This window comes from Globicephala melas, chromosome 6 (genome assembly GCF_963455315.2).
Source record: "Globicephala melas chromosome 6, mGloMel1.2, whole genome shotgun sequence".
Lineage (NCBI taxonomy): Eukaryota > Metazoa > Chordata > Mammalia > Artiodactyla > Delphinidae > Globicephala > Globicephala melas.
The window spans coordinates 68,253,430-68,273,528 of NC_083319.1; the positions used below are offsets into that span (position 1 = coordinate 68,253,430).

Sequence of the window (20,099 nt, forward strand, 5' to 3'; positions counted from 1 at the left end):
GGATTTGTTCTCATTCTCCTGAGCTTGTGGGCAACAAAAAGAAAGCACTCCTCAACATCCAACACTCCAAGTATCCAAATATTTCCAGGACAATAGCTGAAACTGGCCTGTACTCTGCATTCCACAAGGCACTCTTGACTTCCTGCAAGTTGGGTACAAAGAGAAGTGAAGACCAGCATCTAGAAACTGAACGTGATGTTTGTAATCCATTCCTCAACACTGCTCTTATCCTTTCCTACCAATTACATGTCTCTTATACATAAGCCTAGTTCCTTTCATGAGCACTGACTGTGGTTTCTTAAAACGAAAAGCAATGCTCCAGAATGATCCACTTCTCTTGTTGTGGTCTTTAGACTCATAGAAACAAAGAACGCCGTTTTCCTGGGAAAATGAAGCCCAAACTTTAAGGTTTATATTGTTTAGTAAGTCACAGGTTGAAAAACAGGTTGCATAGATTACATTTTTTTTCATGAATCAGGACCCAGAAACCTTGTGCTGACCTCAAATCATTTAATATAACTACTCAGCATCAAGGTGACCTGATTCAAGTCAAGAGTCAGATAAGACCCTCGAGTCCCTCTCATTCTCAAGCGGCCCCTGTCCAGGGGTTCCCACAAAGCCGAGAAATCCCTGGGCTTCATTCCCCACATTGTGGGTCTTTTCTGATAACCCAGACATGGACTTCTTCCTTTGGATCTAGAAGACAGCAGCTTTTAGGAGGAATACTTCATGCCTCCAACCCACATTCTAAACAGAGGACATTTCCAGGCCCGTCCTGGGGGAAACTGAATGAACTGGCGTTCTGCTCAGCCAGGGTCACCTGGGACCTTTACAGAAAAGCACAAAATTGCGAGGCAAAGGGGGAAGCAACAGGAAGAAATTTTACCAGGTCTTGCAAACCCGTAACGTGCGGGCATCGTGGTAGAACAATTTCACCTCCACCACACAGCAATCCTGCCCTGTAGGGATGAGGAACTTGGGAGGCAGAGAAGGCGCCCAGCTCTCAGGTCTCATGTGGGGACTAAGTTCTACAACCTGAAACACTGCCCAACTGACTCAAACACGTTTCTACTCCTCTGGGTCACCAGTCACAGGTCATCACCTGGAGATCACTAACTGAGCTGTCAACAGCAGATTCTGTTAGAGCCCTGCAGCATGTGGAACAACCCTGAGACTGATCATGTGTGCCCACCCCCTCAGTACAGATACCTCTGCAGGCCTGACACGCTGAGCCACGGGGTTCAGTCTCCTCACAGAGCTGGAGCTCAAGAGCCAGAGTTGCTAAGTCAAGGGTAATGTAAAAGGAAATATTCTTTGTTCATATTCCTGAAGAATGTTCAAGGGGACCCCAACTCAAACTCTATAGCATAATTTCAAAAAAGCTCAAGTTCTCTTTCACCACGACCGACATCACTACCACCACCCAAGCTGACCTAGAGCTTCTGTGCAGAAGCCCAAAGCTCCTTTTTCTGCAGTAGCCACCCTCTTTCTAGTTATTATTTTCCTTGCATAGTTAACGTAACCTCCCACCCTTTTGATGCAGATCAATTTACAATTCCCACCCCACGGCTCCCCCTTCCCCCGCCCCAGCCCCAAGTAAGAATCCTTTCTCTTTAAGAGGGGGCTAGGGAAAACTAAACAGGCTAATAAATGCAGGATTTTCTTTCAGAGATACAGTAAATTAACATTCAAGCATTAATAGCATGTATTGATAGTGCACGTCAATGCAATTTGAACGTTAGGTTAATGCTGTACGTTACTCCAGTAGTGGTGTGCGTTTATACGTTCACACTATTGCCCTCACCTAAATGTGGTCAGGCCTTCCATTGGCGCGGACGCTTTCTGGTACTCCAGCTTGGGCTTGAAGGACTCTCTGGGCAGGTAAGAGCGATAGAGAGGGTAGTTCTTGGTATATTCGGAGAAAAGACATGGTTTCTCTGTTTTATCATATATCTTGGTAGGGAGGTGTGGACAGTGATGCCGCCTAATTTAAAAAAAAGAAAGAAGAAAACAGGAATGTTAGGTTAGTTACCTTCTTGGGAAGAATACATTCAGTTTGCTACCTCCTCAAAATCTGACCCAGAGTATAAAATCATGACTGCCGGCATTGAAAACAGCACTTTAACCCTTCCTTTTCTCTACTGAACTATGTGAGGTGGCCAGAATTTCTTAAATGATCTGTAACTGCCATTGGTTAATGGTCAAAATACCTTGAACCATAAAATTATGCACAAGCACGGCTGATGACCAGCCATCACACGTGCCATGCTGCTTGTTTAAATACTGAAATACTTCCATACCATAATAGGTGAACGGTTGTGGCCCCCAAGGCATCTGAGTGCCAACCTAGTCCCTCCCCTGAAACCCGCCCTCCCAATCACCCAGCAATTAAGGGCTTAACACCTGCCCTAATGGGGGCTCCAAGGCTGTGCTCTAGGGCCAGGCTACTGTCTTTCCTCATTAGTTCCTGGGTCAATTCAGAATATCATCCTCGCACACAAGTGGCATCATACATAGCAGAACCACCTCAGTTCTGAGTCTACTAAACACCACTGACTATGTGAAACCATTTTTACATTGAAAGCCTGGCTCCTTTATTCTTTCAGGTCTCACTTCACTTAGGCTTCCGCTGATCATCTTTACCTAAAATACACCCCTCCACGCCCTCACCTCTCAAACAGAGTTTCTCTCATCACGTGGATGCCTTTCCCATCGCTTACTCTTATCTGTAATTGGCACATTTGTTGCTGAGTTTATTATCTGTCTCATCTGTCAAGCTCAGAACCTTTTTCTATCTTGTTCACTGCTACATCCCTAGTACCTCTCATATCCTGCCTGGCACAGAGTAGGCATTCAATAAACATTTATTAAACGAATACTGAACATATGAAGGAATGATTAAATAAACTTTATGCCTCATTATGCAGGGAGATGATAGATAATAATTTGAAGTTATAATTTATAGTAAGTTTTTCCATTTTACATGCATGGTAATAAATGACCTTATTATTCTCCTTGCAGGTGAATAAAGGGCAGCTATTTGAGCTGTCCAAAACAAAGCAGTGTATCAATTATTTAAATGCCCACATACAATCCTTGCAAACCAGCTAGGGTACGTCTAATCATCAACACCAGCACATCCACAAAACTCCATGTTAGTGATCTCCAACTTAGTTACATCCAGAAATGGCACAGAATTTTAAAAAACTTTTTACACTAAACTGATTCTGATTACAGAAACTAAGATACACAGTGTTCTGGGGCAGCACATCAGAGAAAAGAGAAACAGACATACAGAGAACTCATCACTGCTCCAATCAAAAGCTGGTTTCTAGGCAACAGTTAGCGTGCTGCTCCCATTGTTAGTAAGTTCAACCGTCTACATGAATACTGCTGCCACCACTGTTATTACTGTGTGCCTCTCTTCAACCTCCAACCACCGCCCTGTCACCTGCCCCCACCAGGGAAAATGGTCAACACCTGCATGGTTCGTACGGGTAGAGCTGCATATGAACACGTTTATCCCTATTTTCATTTCACGTGTAGATTTGTGTATCAGATCAGGATTCCTACAAACCTCAAATTAAAAGCCAAGAAGTGCTGGTTACTCAAAAATACCTCTGCAGATATATTTTATTCACCCATACTCTGAGACAGAAATCAAGACTTTATTAAGGGTAACTCAGATTCAGGCACTTGCAATAAAGTGGACTCCACAGGCCTAACAGTATTTTCCCTCTCTAGTGCCCTTTTTTTTTTTTTTTTTTTTTTTTTTTTGCGGTACACGGGCCTCTCACTGTTGTGGCTTCTCCCGTTGCGGAGCACAGCTCCGGACGCACAGGCTCAGCGGCCATGGCTCACGGGCCCAGCCGCTCCACAGCATGTAGGATCTTCCCGGACCGGGGCACGAACCCGTGTCCCCCGCATCGGCAGGCGGACTCTCAACCACTGCACCACCAGGGAAGCCCTCTAGTGCCCTTTTTTAAACCAGTAAAACTTTGCTTTTATATACCCCCTTTCTATATTGTTACTTTCAAAAAATGTAACATATTGTAAAAGGCTCATTCCAAAAGAAAAATAAATTAAATGGCAAGAAACTACATTGCAACTGGTATTATAAGAGGGGATTTCAGTATAGCAACACAGTTGCATCCAGACATTGATGTTCCATTCAATGGAATTACATATAATATATATTTATAGGGCAGATTTTATTCATCTGACATGTTGGTAGTTAACTAAGACCTTGTCTCACTTTGAAACATCAAAATCTCTCAACTGAAAGTCAACTTTTCATCGCCTAGTGTGCTCATGGTGCCACCCTCTTTCCTCGCCTGTGCCCACCCCAGCTTGAATGTCCCTCTCAAGACAGAAAGCACCATGTATTCACCTTGTTGGTGAAGTTTAAAGGTGGAACCCCTTTATCCAGGAGCTCCTCAAGGATAAAGACCAAGTCTTCTACTTCTGTGTTCTGGAAACTAGCCCAATACCTGATATATTTTATTTAATAGCAGATGGACAGTGTATAAGAGGATGAACTGCTGAAAGAAAAGATATTTACAAAGACACGACTGATTTGTTCTAACATTAGTAGAGCCAAAAGGGAAAATACAGATCAGATTCTCAGTTTTTATGGACCTAGACAGTGTCTAAATGAAGTTTATGGGATCACCGTGCATGGGGTATTCAAAAGCAGTCTTAACAGTCATGAACCAAAGAAAGGAGAGACCTCTTCTCCCAGCTCTCTGATGCTTCTACCATTTTAAAGGAGCTGGTGGGCCACCTTGTTCAGGAGCACACTGAAACAAGCCAAGATGGGCCAACAGACAGAGAAGAGAAGGAGAGTAAGAAGGTTTCCTTAATCTATCAGAACCCTGAAGTCTTTCCACTCCAAGAACTACTAAAGGAACACAAGTAAGAGGAAATAATCCAGACTTTTTCTGACATTTGGTAAAGGGAGCAGTAGAGACCTTTCAATGGAACCCAGAAAAAGTTAATAGCTGACACCAAGCTAGAATCATAGAATTTTTTTAATTGAAAGGGGCCATGGAAAATATCTGATCTAACGTCCGCACTACACAGATGAAGTCTCTGAAGCTCAGAGAACCATGTGTGTAACCTAGCCATAGAGAGAAACTAGGTCTCCATCATATCTGAATGACCAAGTATGTTTCCTGAGGTACCCCCAGCTCAAAGCCATCTAGGACTCAGATGACCCCAGAATGGATGATAGAACTTTAAGTATAGAACAAGTCCCTCCAGAATAGCACCATCCAATAGAAACAGAAGGCGAGCCATGAATGAGAACCACATGTGTCATTTTGTTGTTTTTTGTTTTTTGGGGTTTTTTTTTGCGGTACGCGGGCCTCTCACTGTTGTGGCCTCTCCCGTTGCAGAGCACAGGCTTTTTAAAACACTGATCATTCCACAGAACTTTCTTTACTGTCTAAACAAGAAAGTCTCATTAGATAAAGTCATAACAGTAACAACCAGGAAAACAAAGAACATGGAACGCTGGGTCTCAAAGGACCCTCAAGATCAGGCAACCCTTCAGTTTCAACAGGCAGGTGAGGGCACTGAGATGGAGGGACGCCAGGCTTCCAGCCAAGGTCACACAGCTGGTCAGCGGCAGCGTCCACCCCGGGTCCCACACCACCTCCCACATAACTGACTTCCATTTACAGCCTGACTTAAAACTCCAAGTGCAGACTCTTAAAGGATTTGCAGCCCAGTTTTCCTTTTGTCCGGTAGTTGGGAGACTGTGACCTGTCACAGCAGCCATGCGACGGAGGAAAACACTTAGAGCGGAAAATGCATTCTTGGTCTAGAAGAGGCGAAGGTGCCAACCATCACCAAACTTCAAGTCAAAAAGTCATCATTCTATGCCGACGGTTTAGAACGATTTCCGGGTGTCTGGAGTAAGAAGAACTCTGAGACCCTAGAGGCAGCATCCTCTCAGAGGAGGACCTACATCTCTGGAATGGTCTTCTCCCTGAACAGCTCACAAAGCCAACCCAATTAGCCTCTGAGGATGGACAAAGCCAGTGCTTTTCCCAACGTGCATGTGTATCTACCTGCAGTGGCTTATAAACTTTTAAAACGTTTACTAAACTTGGTTCTCTCCTATTTAGAATATACCCAGAGGCAAAGGGATAAGTGAGAATGCTTTTATGAACTGCAAAATAAGACCACTGTTGAACATACACAGATATATTTCATACCAATCTTAAGACGACTCACATTCCCCCTACCTACATCTTCTGCCTAGATCTTTAAAGAAATGTTGCATTGTGAGAACTCTGAATAACTCCAGCTTATGTCCTGCCCACGGTGCTAGGAAATTGGGCAGGGATTACAAACTGAAACTTGGTGGTGACTAATCCTTCAGGGGATCAGATTCTGGGTAACAGAAAGCAGGGCCATCTGGTACAAATATGACAGATAGATGCAACTGATGTACCAACTAGCAGAGGCTGCCTGCGAGCCACACTGAAAACTTCCTAGGTCACAGCCAAGTCTAGTGAGGATGACCGTCTTGATTGATTAGCCATGCCTGTCAAGGGTGCTGGTTTAGGGAAGTGAGGATGGGTGATAAATATATGAATGCAAGGAAAGGGAGGGAAGGCATTCTGGTGGAAATGTCCTAAATGGTGACTTACAGGAATCGCACGTTTGGAAGACATCTATAAACAACAAAGCCATAAGAATGTAAAGTTGCCAAGATGAGAAAAAAAGGAATAAAAACAAGTCCAAAATCTTGAAGAACACCACATTTAGGAAGCAGGATAAAGAAGTCTCAGGAGGAAAAAACTGACAAAAAGGAGAAAATTCGGTGACAGATCAAATAAAAGATTTTAAGTGTTCAACAGTTAAACGCCTCAGAAAAATCTCATATGGTGACTAGAAAGCAGCTTCAGCAGAGTGGCTGTGCTGGATCCAAGGAACGGATGCTGCTGAGGAAGTGGAGGAGGGGAGGGAGACCACGCTGAAAACTCTGGCGACAAAACCATCAAGAAAAGTCCAATGGGAGTTCAAGAAGTTACCCAGGACATACACAAGAATTGCTAACTATGCGATTATCATCATGCGGTACTGGGTAAAAGAAGTGAAATCAGATCATCTTTGTAGGTAGAGGAACAGAGTAGCAGACAGGGATTCCTTTTTTTTCTTTTTTTTTTTTTCTTTTTTTTGCGGTACTCTCAATGTTGTGGCCTCTCCCGTTGCGGAGCACAGGCTCCAGACGCGCAGGCCCAGCGGCCATGACTCATGGGCCCAGCCTCTCCACGGCATGTGGGATCTTCCCAGACCGGAGCACGAACCCGTGTCCCCTGCATCGGCAGGCGGACTCTCAACCACTGTGCCACCAGGGAAGCCCCGACAGGGATTCTTTTATGAGCAAAAACAATTGCTGGAGCCAGAGCCTGGACTACAAAGGAGATATGATGAAAGCGGGAAGGCGGGCGGGATTCAAGAGACAATTTGAGAGGAGAGATGGGAACCTGAGCAGCACCAGTCTGGTGGCCTTGACGCAGGACACAAAGGCAGCGAGAGAAAGAAAGCGGATGAAATGAAGAGGTGCAAGGCATGCACAGGGCACTCCATAGGGAGTGCGTTGAAAGGGCAGCTGGAAAAGTGCAGACTTGCTTCCAAGGAGTAGTGATGCCAAAGGAGAGGGGCCCAACTAGGACCTTGTGCGGCAATGCTCAGAAGCTCTAAGGGAAGATACTCTGGTTCAGCAGACTGTGAGGCAGAGGGCCTCGTGGGATGGCAGGCACCAATGAGAGGAGCTCTGGTGGGGCGTGCAGCCAGCAGGCTGAGTGGGCAGGAGGGCAGTCAGTGAGAGCCAATGGTCCTTTGAAAAGCCAAGAGCCTGGAGAGAGCAGCAGAGAGTATGTTCAGAGCCACAGAAGAGCACCCCAGGGGCTCTCCCTGTCCCTTCCGCCTTAGCAGTCAAAAGGAAGAAGAGTTTCTTCGGTGAAAATAAAATAGATGAATTGAGGAAACCTCTTCAAGAAGGTGCAACTGCTCAAGGCATCCTGAGGAGACACAGGGCAGGCATTTTAGCAATGGCCCCACTGAGTCTTGGAGAGACACACAGAAAGGACCATGCCAGTCACCAAGGCGCCTTCTCTCTCTACCTCTTAGACAACCAACCCTCTGGGGGAAGGCAGGTGCCACCTGGGCTGTTCCAACTTGGCACGTCTCCTCCCCACCAGCCCTGACAACACTCTACCCAGACCCCTAGTCCTACCTGACCCCCTTCACCTCCTTCAGATTTCAGCTCAAAAATCCCTCCTGCCAGGAGGACTTCCCAGACCCCTCATCAGATGGCGGTCACTCTGCTCATCCCCCCCATTCTCACACCACATGCTGGCAGCCACCTGCTCAGTCTGACGTCCTGGCAGGCGGGTCTCGGATACCACTGCCTTCGTGCCTGGCACGTGGTAGGCATTCAATACTCGATTGCTGAACACAGGCAAGAAGAACAGGGGCAAGTACCATATGCGGCTAAGTCGTGTCCACTGTGGCCTGAGCCAGCAGCACACCTGCAAACTGCTTAAAAAGCAAACCCAGCGGCTAGACTCCTATGTGTTGACCCTTGCGGCACGGCGCTTCCTAGGTACACGCAGCTTAGCAATTGGTTTTAAAAAAACAAATCCTTGACCCACTCGCAAATCACACACGTACATCATTTGAGCTGGATCACAACAAACCTTAATGTGCAAGCTAGAATTATAAAGTTTTTAGGGGAAAACACAGGCGAATACCTTTGTAAGAGCAGAAGGCAAAGAGTTCTTAGGTCCCAGAAAGTAATAAGCATAAAAGAAGGAACTGGTTAAGTTAGACAAAGTCAAAAGCTTCTGCTCATCAAAGATATATTTAAGAACATAAGCAAGCCACACATTTGGAAATAATATTTGCAAAACAGATAGCTAGCAAAGGACTGTTATCCAGGATATATAAAATCATCTATAACTCAATAATAAAGACACAAAAATCACAAGCAAAAATCTGAACAGACACAAAAAGGTATACAAATTGGACAAGAAACATATACAAAAGTGTTTAACATCACAAGTCATCAGGGAAAGACAAGTTTAAACCACAATGAGATACCACTACACACATACCAGAAGAGCTAAAATTAAAAAGACTAACAAAACCTACTGTTGGCTAAGTAGAGTACCAGCACTGTCATTCACTGTTGGTAGGGATGTAAAAAGGTCCAAACCAATTTGGCAAAAGCTACGGCAGTTTCTACATGCTGGCCTACCTCCCAGCCCAGCAATTCAATTCCTAGGAATTTATCCAAAGAAATAAAAGCCATACATTCACAAAAAGGAGTTGGACAAGAATATCCAAAGAAGCTAATTCATAGAACCAAAGAATAGAAACAGCCCAGGCATCCATCAATGGGAGGACAGATAAATCGTGGTATCATCATTCAATGGGATACTAATCAGCAATAAAAAGAAGCAAACTACTGGCAGCCACAAAGCAGCAGACACATAACAGCATAGATGAATCCCACGAACACTTTTGTTGAGTGAACAATATCAAGAGTGCATACTTGACGATTCCATTTATATGAAATTCTGGAACAGTAGGAACTAACCTATAGTAGAAAAAAATCAGCTCAGTGGTTACCACAAGGAGAGAGAGATAAGAGAATGATTGGGAAGGAGTATGCAGGAACTTTCTGGGGCGCAGGTATGGTTCTACGTCTTGATAGGGATTGGAGTTACACAGGCACATGAATTTGTCAAATTCAGCCAACACCTCAAGATCTGTGCATGTCACTGTAAATTTATCTCAAAAGAAAAAGGAAACCAGTATTAAACTGTTAAGGACACGAATGTTGAACTATTTAGGGGAGAAGTTTACTGATGTATGTGATTTACTTTGAAATACATAAACGAGATGGACTGACAGATGGATGGAGGGATAATGAGAGGACTAGATGGAGAGGTGTGTCGATGTGGATGATAGCATCTAGGCAGTGGATATACAGCCGTGCACTTTCAAATTCTCAACTTTGTCATATGCTCAAAAAAATTTTTTTTATTTATTTATTTTTTTTGGCTATGTTGGGTCTTCTTTGCTGCACGTGGGCTTTCTCTAGTTGCGGTGAGCGGGGGCTACTCTTCTTTGCAGCGCACAGGCTTCTCACTGCAGTGGCTTCTCTTGTTGAGGAGCATGGGCTCTAGGCGCACGGGCTTCAGTAGTTGTGGCGCACAGGCTCAGTAGTAGTGGCTCACAGGCTCTAGAGTGCAGGCTCAGTAGTTATGGTGCACAGGCTCAGTAGCAGTGGCTCCCAGGCTCTAGAGTGCAGGCTCAGTAGTTGTGGTGCACGGGCTTACTTGCTCGGCGGCATGTGAGATCTTCCCGGACCAGGGCTTGAACCTGTGTCCCCTGCATTGGCAGGCGGACTCCTAACCACTGCACCACCAGAGAAGTCTGCTCAAAATTTTTCATAATCAAATGTTGGAGAGGAAAAAGAGCAAGAACAAGTTTCTAAAAGTCCTCTGTAGATGTGATCGTGGCATTGTGGTTACGTAATATAGTGTCCACACGTTTAGAGAAGCACGGTGAAGTAGGTAGGGGTGAAATGACATGGCGCCTGGAACTGATGGATGAACCAAATGTGACAAAATCTTGATAATTATTGATGCTGGAAGATAATTATTGACGGGGGTTCATCACTATTCTCATTTTTGCAGATTTAAATTTCTTTAATTAAAGAAATATTAAAACAAATCCCTAAGAGGCAGGGCCTACATGAAACAAGCATGTATCTGCTTCAGCAAGAGTTTCCCCGAGGCCAACACGGCTTTAATCCAACCACCTGGGACAAAAGAGGATCTTGATTTAAGCTGATGATAAGTGCAGAGCCAGCAACCAAAGGAAGCTTTCCTTCTCACACTCTGAAGTCTGTGTCAGCTGCACCGGACTTGTTCCCATGTGGCCTTTTAGGGTCCTCCAGCCAAAAAGCAGGAAGCTCACATACTTAACCGGAGTTTCACTCTCTTCTCAAGAAATCGAGTGAGTACCCCGCGCATTTCAGATGAAACCCAACAGCTGTGCTCAGCAAATCTTCCTAAGGCTCTCTTCCAGGCATTGCCAAAAACAGAAAAAAAAAAAAACCCAAAGCCTCTTTAATCCCTATTTTTAAATAATAACTGTCTCTGACCCACCACCTCACCCCAACCCAAGATTGCGTTGTTGCCGGGCTCACTGTAATTATTCTTATCACAGCATTTATCCCACAATATTACAAAATGCTTGTTTGTTGCCCAGACTGGGCTCCTTGGTATGGGGAGTGGGGGGGGGGGGGTATCTTGTTCACTATTATATAACCAGCTAAGCACAACGCCTGGAACACCTACAAGCTTCCTAGAATAGTTTTGGGTGGCTGGGTGAACCATTTGTAAAACTCGCACAGTTTACAGAGCCTTTCCGTATGGTCTCCTTCCTCCGGCCACCCTAAGAGCTAAGCAGGGCAGAAATTATTCGCCTCCCCGCAATATCCCAGATAAGGAAACAAGGCCAAGGGGGCATTCAAGACACGCTCCATCTCACAGAACCATCAGTGGTAAAACCTGGGCCAGGGCCAGTTTTGCTAACTCCTTGAGATGTTCTTTTCATCATATCAGATTCCTTTCTGAGGAAAATTCAAGTTGATCACTCAGAAGACGAGACACTTCTCTAAGCACGATCAAAACGCTTGGAGTTAGGGATCCTGTGGCCTCTGAACTGACTCACTTTAAGAGTGAACAGGACCCAGGGAGCATGGATCTTCCTCAGAAAGCAGGGAGAGTAAACAGCTGGATAAACGCCACTACCCATAAAAGCCCAGATGTTCGGCTTGCTGTTTCAACATATTAAATGTCTCATCTAATTAATTAAGGTAAAAAGACAACAGGGGCGCTGTACACCATGTTAATCTCCACCAGCCAGCTGACATCAGCTGCTCGACATGCATTAATCTGTTGCAAAATTTCTCCCTCCAAACATGCCCCTTCCCTCATTTTGCATAAACAACAACCAAGTGCTGTTTTCATAGCCCCTTTGGAAGGATCAGGGGCTGGCTAGGATTACCCTGAGCTGTCATCTTTGAGGTCAAATTACCCCCAAGCAGTAGTTCACACAAAACTCATCCTCTTCTCTTAGCTTCTCTTAGCTTCAAGCTGGGGGAAAGAACTGGAAGTTCTGGTGCATCTGTAAATAAAACGCCATCAGCTGAGGTGCATGCCCTCCCTGAACCCATCCACGCACACATGAAATGCAGCCCAGGATTCCTGCTTTGAGTTTCAGCAGGTGAACTGGCAACTTGCACCGGGCCAAAGGTCCAAAGGGCAGGTCTCCAGGCACAGCTGCGCTCCACCTCCTTCAGATAGGGAGTTGCCGACAGGCCTGGGAGCTGTCAAGGGCCTTGTGAATTACTGTGGAATTAACCAGGCACTTCACTGAAGATTATTGATATTCCATTGCCTTGGGCTCCAAAACTCGATGCTGAGGTATCTTAGCCTCCATGCTAGGTTTTCAATGCCAAGGTCTTGCTGTGTCAAGATTTCTGGGAACCTTTCCTTCTCTAAATGTGGACCTGTCTCATGCTGTGGGGTAATGAGGAGGAAATGGTTCCCATCACCTATCCGCAGCCCCAGCCCTCCTACCCAATATCATTTCCCACCTAAGCAGCCACAGAAAGGAGTACTTTTGTCCTTCGGAGCAGCACGTGGCCAAGCAAGACATGCAGAGAGAACAGATCTGAATCTAGTAGCCAATGCCCAGTTTCAGCTCTGAGGATTTTCTCCACTGCTTGCTCATAAGCTACTGACTCTACCATCATAAACTGAGGATTCCCCGTGCCCCACTGCTGCTTGCTTCAATTCTAGAAACCTTTGGAATTTCAGCTGATACCAAAATTTCAACTACTGTTATATCCTCCATCGAAAAAGATTTACCAATACTAATCTACATTTTTTTTTCCTCTGCCTCTAAGGAGCCTTTCAAGATTTGAGCCAAATCTCCTATAATGTCATTAAAGTGAAAGAAAAATAATTTAAACGAGTGGAATGATTTTTGAAAAACAGCCTTATTGAGCTAAATGTATTCCTTTGAGTACCAGAAATATTTTTAAACAAGCATTTGATTCTTAGGGACTGAAGTTACTGTTACGAGAGCACCACCACCTCCACCCCAAAAAAAAGCAGGAGGCTGAATTTCCAGTTTAATTATGACCACAGATGAGCAGCTGGAATGAAATTACTTCACTGTGCTGTGTGTTCCTAATTCATCATATACAAGTGATCTCTGATTTCATTAATGACTTTACTCCTCAGATGTTCAGCTTAAAGGGAAATTCTTTAAATTATCTCTTTCCAACTGTACTTTTTCAATATAGTCTTTGCTCTGGAAATTCAAATTTACTGATATTAACTTCATACTGATAGTGTAAAACCCACTCCTTCGATAAAACATGACCTTATAAAATGTTAAAGGCAACCCACTCTTATCTCTGAACAAATATCCTGCTTTATATCAACTGCCCAATAACCAATAACAAAAGATTCAAGTTTTACTTTGTTACCTGACAAACACACAAAGATGTGTGGCATAAAAAAACCGAGTTACAGAAACTGTACTTTTTTCTTTTTAGGTTTATATGTTTTAGCTAAAATCAGAACTTGTTAAACCCCTTGGGCTTCTGGAAGAATGCAGAGGATTTAAAGAGCATTTCTTCCTGGACCTCCCAGATGCTGGCAAAGTCCTCGGGAATGAGGAGGCGTTAGGAGAGAACAGGCAGATATACACACACGATGGGTATTAATTCCGGTCTTGATTTCTGGTAGAAGGCAGCCCTTTACCAAAAAGGTGAGATTCGCAAAAATAAAATTCTTGGCTTTCTATCACCTCTGCAAAGTGACCTCCCCTTTCTCTTCTCAAACCACTGAAGAAATAAACACCATACGTTTCCATTAACCTGGATGAAAACAGTTCTCCATGGGGCCTTTGGCTTTCCGTAATGGTAGAAAATCCGTACACTGGTAGATCTGTACACCTTCAAAGGTTACAATATGAATACTCAACACTGATGGAGCACTGACTACGTACAAGGCACAGCTCTTAACTCTTTATCTGTATTATCTCAGTCTTTACAATAACCTGCCCTTAGACCAAAAGGCTGACAAAAAACCCAGATCCTCAGGCTGTGAGTCACGATGCACAGAGCCCATGGCTGCAAAGGGCAGTTAGAGGAGCAGGTCGATGCAAAAGGCACACGAGGGCATGAACGAGGGAGTGGACCTGAAGCTCTAGGAAGCCTGAGGTGCCAAGGGTGCGCCTCCCCCAAGCTTCCGTCAGACTCCATCTCTTTCCTCATCCTCTCCCCTTTGCTCTTCCCCTAGCTCTTTTTCTCCTCTTGGTGCCCACACTACTCTAAACCTTGAGTCCTTCAGGATTGAAGGCAGAGACCATCCCCAACCTAGACAACACTCAGGGAGAGAAAGCCCATTGAGAGAACACAGTGTCGGCGGCCTCAGGCACTCAGGAACCCGACCTTCTGCAACCAGACAAAGGAAAAGTGAAAGCTACTTCCCATAATCCTTTTCACTAACTGGAATCAGGTCATAAGCCACACCCAGCAGCAAGGGGAGCTGCGAAGTCAAGGATCGGGTTTCTTTGGTCACCACAGTGGGCAACAGGCAAGACAGATGGGGATGCTTTGAGTGGTCACCCAACAGAATCTGATTCTAATTTTATGTATCGTCATGTAGTACATGCAGGTACCATGTAAGCATTGGTGAAAACTCTAATGGAATAGTAATGGGTTTTAAGTACTCACAAAACTAATACGCACATTTATTTCCAGTTGCACACTACTGGAGAGGATTCTAAAGCACTAGCACCTTTACGCTAGCAACTGTCTAGCAACTGTCAACATAGCTGCCGTAAAGCTGCACGTCCCAATGGAGTTGGACAAAAATGTCATGAAATACTGCAAGCCAAATAGAATTTCAGAAATCACATAGGGGGACAAGAACTGTTTACTCTGGAGTGTTGCCTTGTATTAGCTCTAACACACACACACACACACACACACACACACACACACACGAATCTCAAACAAAACAAAGCAGCCAAAGCTCAGACTGTGTCTTGCACTTGTTCCCATCATTGTATCATTATACCTCCTGGTTCAAGGGTCCCCTGGAGCTGTGCTGGATACAAAGACAAGCTGGTGGCCTCCTCTGTCAACTGACTCCAGAGTTTCATTTAGCTTCTCTGGCTGCTTGAGCAGGTATTCCCATATCTGCCCCTTTCCCCTGTAGCCTTCCAAAGCTGCTTATAAGGGTGAAAAGAGACAAACATCTTCCTGGATAGAGAAGATGCTTTGGTCTTACCTATTCTATTCTCATCCTCTGATAATCCCAACATAACACTCACAAGATAAACAACGCACACTAGTAGTACAAGTCTGTTTACGCTTCCATTTGTTCATTGATCCGTTTATTCATTCATTCATACAGCATTTATAAAGTTGTACCACGTTGGGTGGGGAAAAGAGAAAGCACATATCCATTACTTCTTATCTCCACTTCTTGACATTGGTACTCAGCATTCAGAAATGTGGGGAGGCAAGAGAAGAAGCCCTTATGCCTTATGAAGACATTGGTGGCAGCATCCCCAAGGGCCAAGAGAGCAGGCAGTAAGAGGTCGTAGATACGGAGGTGGCAGACAGAAGAGGCAGCCACATAGGCAGGAAGATCAGTTACACTGAACAAATAAGTAAATATAGTGAGAGTAAAAGGAGTCAGTTTTCTCACTCTGAGAAGGGATTTCTGAACATGGAAAGAAGGCTGGAAAGACCTCTGAGGTGTTGGATTGGAATTAGAAGTATTGGTGTAAAATGATGGGTTTTTAAATAAAAAATAGATTAAATATTTATTTTTTCTGTATTTGTGTGTGTGTATATACATATTTACATGCACGACTGTGTGTGTGCACACGGCAGCAATGAGCACAGTGAGCAATCAAACTTTGGTTTCCAAATATCACCCTCCACTAAAGTGAATCAGAACAATTTGAAGAAAGGTTGATTTCAGAGTTGGAGCAGAGAAAATACAAGATGATCCTGGGACATCTGTGTCAGAATATAAGGAACTGCTTAATAAATGATGGGCATCTGTCAAGAGGACAGAGCCAGCTTGAAGAAACAAATCAGGAACAAGTTGAGGATTGAAATGATAGTTAACAGGTTATAACCCATTGGTTAAAATAGAACCATGAGTCCATACTGAACATACATGTATAAATGGAGAAGGGAACCCTCTTTCTTACAGTAGAAAGCCAAGTAATAAACGCAGAAATGGTGGAAACAGATTATTTCTATTCAGCAACCATGGTGGTGGTGCGTGCAGGTGGGAGTCGACCACGGATGATAAGGTTGATGGGTGATAGTTTTGTTTTGTTTTGTTTTGTTTTGTTTGTTACGCGGGCCTCTCACTGTTGTGGCCTCTCCCATTGCGGAGCACAGGCTCCGGACGCGTAGGCTCAGCGGTCATGGCTCACGGGCCCAGCCGCTCCGCAGCATGTGGGATCTTCCCGGACCGGGACACGAACCCGTGTCCCCTGCATCGGCAGGCGGACTCTCAACCACTGCACCACCAGGGAAGCCCAGATGGGTGATATTTTGATGAGGAACAGGATATTAGTACTGTATACCATAGTAATTAAATACAAAGGGAGAATGGCAGCTGTACAGTGGAGACACCTGGCAGACCCCATCATGACCAGATGATCAAGGTTAACATCACCAGTGATAAGACAGGTCATCATCATGTGTCTCTTGACGTGATACACCAGGAATATCTCAGTGCACGGCCTGAGTCTAATTAGGAGGAAACAATGGACAGACCAAAGTGAAAGGTTGTCCTACAGAATGGAAGGTCTTTCAAGGGCATGAGACACAGGGAAAAGACGGAGGAATGTTTCCAGGTTAAAGGATACTGATGTGGTAAGATAACTAAATAGAATGCATGTTCCTAGATAGGATCCTGGACCAGAAAGGAAAAGGGGACATTGTTGGAATGCTCGGATAAGTCTGAATGGGGTCTATAGACTGTACAGTGAGTATTGTTGTATCGATGCTGATCTCCTGATTGGGATGCTTATACAATGATAATGCAGGAGGAGAGGTCCTTGTTTGGGGCAACATTAGTGGTGATGAGCATGTCAGAAAAAGATGTGTGTCATGTGTGGCCACGTGCGTGTGTAGAGAGAAAGAGGGTGACTGGAAATGGAAGTGAAATATTAACAACTGGAAAATCTGAGTGAGGTGGAGGAGATATAGAATTCTTTATACTGTTTTCACATTCTTTTTGTATGTTTGAGACCACTGCCATTTTTTATAAAAACGCATGATATAAGAAAGAGGCCCTGACGCCACTAGGACCTGAGTTTAAATTCTAACTCAGTAATTTATTTGATCTAGGACCCTAAGGAAATAATTTGAGGTTCAGTTACAGCATTTAAAATTAATTCCTACTGTGCCTCACAAAATTGAGATTAAAGCAGATAACCAATAATAGTCACCATTTACTGAGGACTTACTATGGTACGCTCACATTTTAGAAATCCTATTTCTAAACCACTCAACAACCTGGCATAGTATTATGATTCCCAATTTACAACGTGAATAGCCTAAGACTCAGAGAAATCACATGTCCTCTCCTCAGTAAAAAAGCAGGGGTTCAAGCCAGGAAGTCAGCTTCAAAACCCTACCTTCATTCTACTGCACTGGGCTTTTCGGATGGGCAGCTCTTCCCAGTGTATTTAGGACACTGAAGGAACTCGATCAACATTGATTTTCCTACCAACCACCTAGTAGAAGAGCAGATATATGATTAAATGATTATACTATAATGTGTTAACAATATTATGTATATGCAAAATGCAATGAGCAACTAAAAAAAGAACAAAGTGATTTTGTGGGGTCTGGCTCTGTGGCAAAAGGGTGAGGAGGGTTCAAAGGCAAGTTATACTTAGTCGATGCTGAAGGGTGAGAAGGCAATGGAGAAGCAAGGGGAGGCAAGAGGCAAGGGATTTCAGGCAGAAGTTCGGCAGATACAAAGCCATGTCGGCGTGGCGGCAGGGGTGTTGGGGAAGCAGCGCACAGAGGGAGGAAGCCAGCTGGGGAGGGGTAAGTGATAGGTGGGCAAAAACCAGATCAGGAAGAGTCTGACATGCCATGTTTAGAAGTTGACACTATTTTTTTTTTTTTTTTTTTTTTTTTTTTTGCGGTACGCGGGCCTCTCACTGCTGTGGCCTCTCCCGTTGCGGGGCACAGGCTCCGAACGCGCAGGCTCAGCAGCCATGGCTCACGGGCCCAGCCGCTCCACGGCATGTGGGATCTTCCCGGACCGGGGCACGAACCCGTGTCCCCTGCATCGGCAGGCGGACTCTCAACCACTGCGCCACCTGGGAAGCCCTAGAAGTTCACACTTTGGGGCTTGCCTGGTGGCACCGTGGTTAAGAATCTGCCTGCCAATGCAGAGGACACGGGTTCAAGCCATGGTCTGGGAAGATCCCACATGCCGCCGAGCAACTAAGCCCGTGTGCCACAACTACTGAGCCTGCGCTCTAGAGCCCACACGCCACAACTACTGAAGCCTGCGCACCTAGAGCCCATGCTCCACAAAAAGAGAAGCCACGGCAATGAGAAGCCCGCGCACCGCAACGAAGAGTAGTCCCCTTTCCCTGCAACTAGAGAAAGTCCACATGCGGCAACGGAGACTCAACGCAGCCAAAAATAAATAAATAAAATAAATAATTTTTTTTTAAAGTTGACACTTTGCCCTCTTGGCTAGGGAGGACACGGCACATCTGCTATCAGCGCCTCTCCCTACACATCAGACATTACAAATCATGGCACTTTATGACGCTTCAGACAGCCACTACCAAATAACTGGAATTGACATCTGAAATAAAATCGTTTGCCGCCCCTGCTCTAGGCAACAGGGAAACTTACAGGGTTTTTAACAGGTGGCTGGTAAGATTGGCTCTGTTCTTAATGGAGCACAACCAGCACAGCAGCAAAGATTGGTCAAGAAACAGACTACAGGGCTTCCCTGGTGGCGCAGTGGTTGAGAGTCTGCCTGCCGATGCAGGGGATGCGGGTTCGTGCCCCAGTCCGGGAAGATCCCACATGCTGCGGAGCGTCTGGGCCCGTGGGCCATGGCCGCTGAGCCTGTGCATCCGGAGCCTGTGCTCTGCGGCGGGAGAGGCCACAGCGGTGAGGGGCCCACGTACCGCAAAAAAAAAACAAAAAACAAAAAATAAACAGACTACAGGGAACTTCCCTGGGGGTCCAGTGGTAAAGAATCCGCCTTCCAGTGTTGGGGTGGCGCCGGTTCAATCCCTGGTCAGGGAACTAAGATGCTACATGGCACAGCCAAAATCAATCAATAAATAAAAAAGAAACAGACTGCAGGCACTGTGAGACAGGTGAGAAGGTCACTACGATAGTCCTGTGCGATGTATAAAGGAAAGGTGCACATGCAAACAAAGTCAGTATTTGGTCAAACTCCAAGCTTTCATCTACTCGTTGTCAGAAGGCATATTATGGTGGAGAAAGCATATAAAGTGCTCTTCAAACAACAAAATCCAAGGCAAGCTGAAGGCTGTGCTCAGGGGACAGTGAGACCCAGGAAAACAGACTACACTAGGAGTGAAGCAGGCCGACCAAGAGAGATGTAAGTTTCACTAACCTTGAAATTCCACACAAACATAGTTGCAAACTGACCACAGCAGTACTGTAACACCTATCAGGTATCAGGTGCTATCAGACTACTAGTCATTCCTTGCAACACTGAGGTGCTCAATTAAAGGATATTATTGAAAGGCAACTAGTCGCAGTTTCTACATCTTGGGAAAAGACATGATATTTAAGCACTTATATTTTTTTTGTTTCTTTTCTAATTAATTTTTATTGGAGTGTGGTTGATTTAACAATGTTGTGTTAGTTTCTGCTGTACAGCAAAGTGAATCAGTTATACATATATCCACTCTTTTTTAGATTCTTTTCCCACATAGGTCAT

At 44.8% G+C, this 20,099-nt stretch overlaps 1 protein-coding gene across 1 annotated transcript in view; it reads right to left on the reverse strand.

The window, feature by feature from the left end:
- Nucleotides 1-20,099, reverse strand: part of SAXO1 (stabilizer of axonemal microtubules 1) — a 92,279-nt gene that overhangs the window by 28,961 nt on the left and 43,219 nt on the right. The window contains exons 2-3 of the mRNA XM_070045838.1: nucleotides 8,365-8,466; nucleotides 1,805-1,984 (exon numbers count right to left, since the gene is read on the reverse strand). Of these exons, the coding sequence (XP_069901939.1) occupies nucleotides 1,805-1,984; nucleotides 8,365-8,466 (282 nt within the window). The remainder of the gene's footprint in view (nucleotides 1-1,804; nucleotides 1,985-8,364; nucleotides 8,467-20,099) is intronic.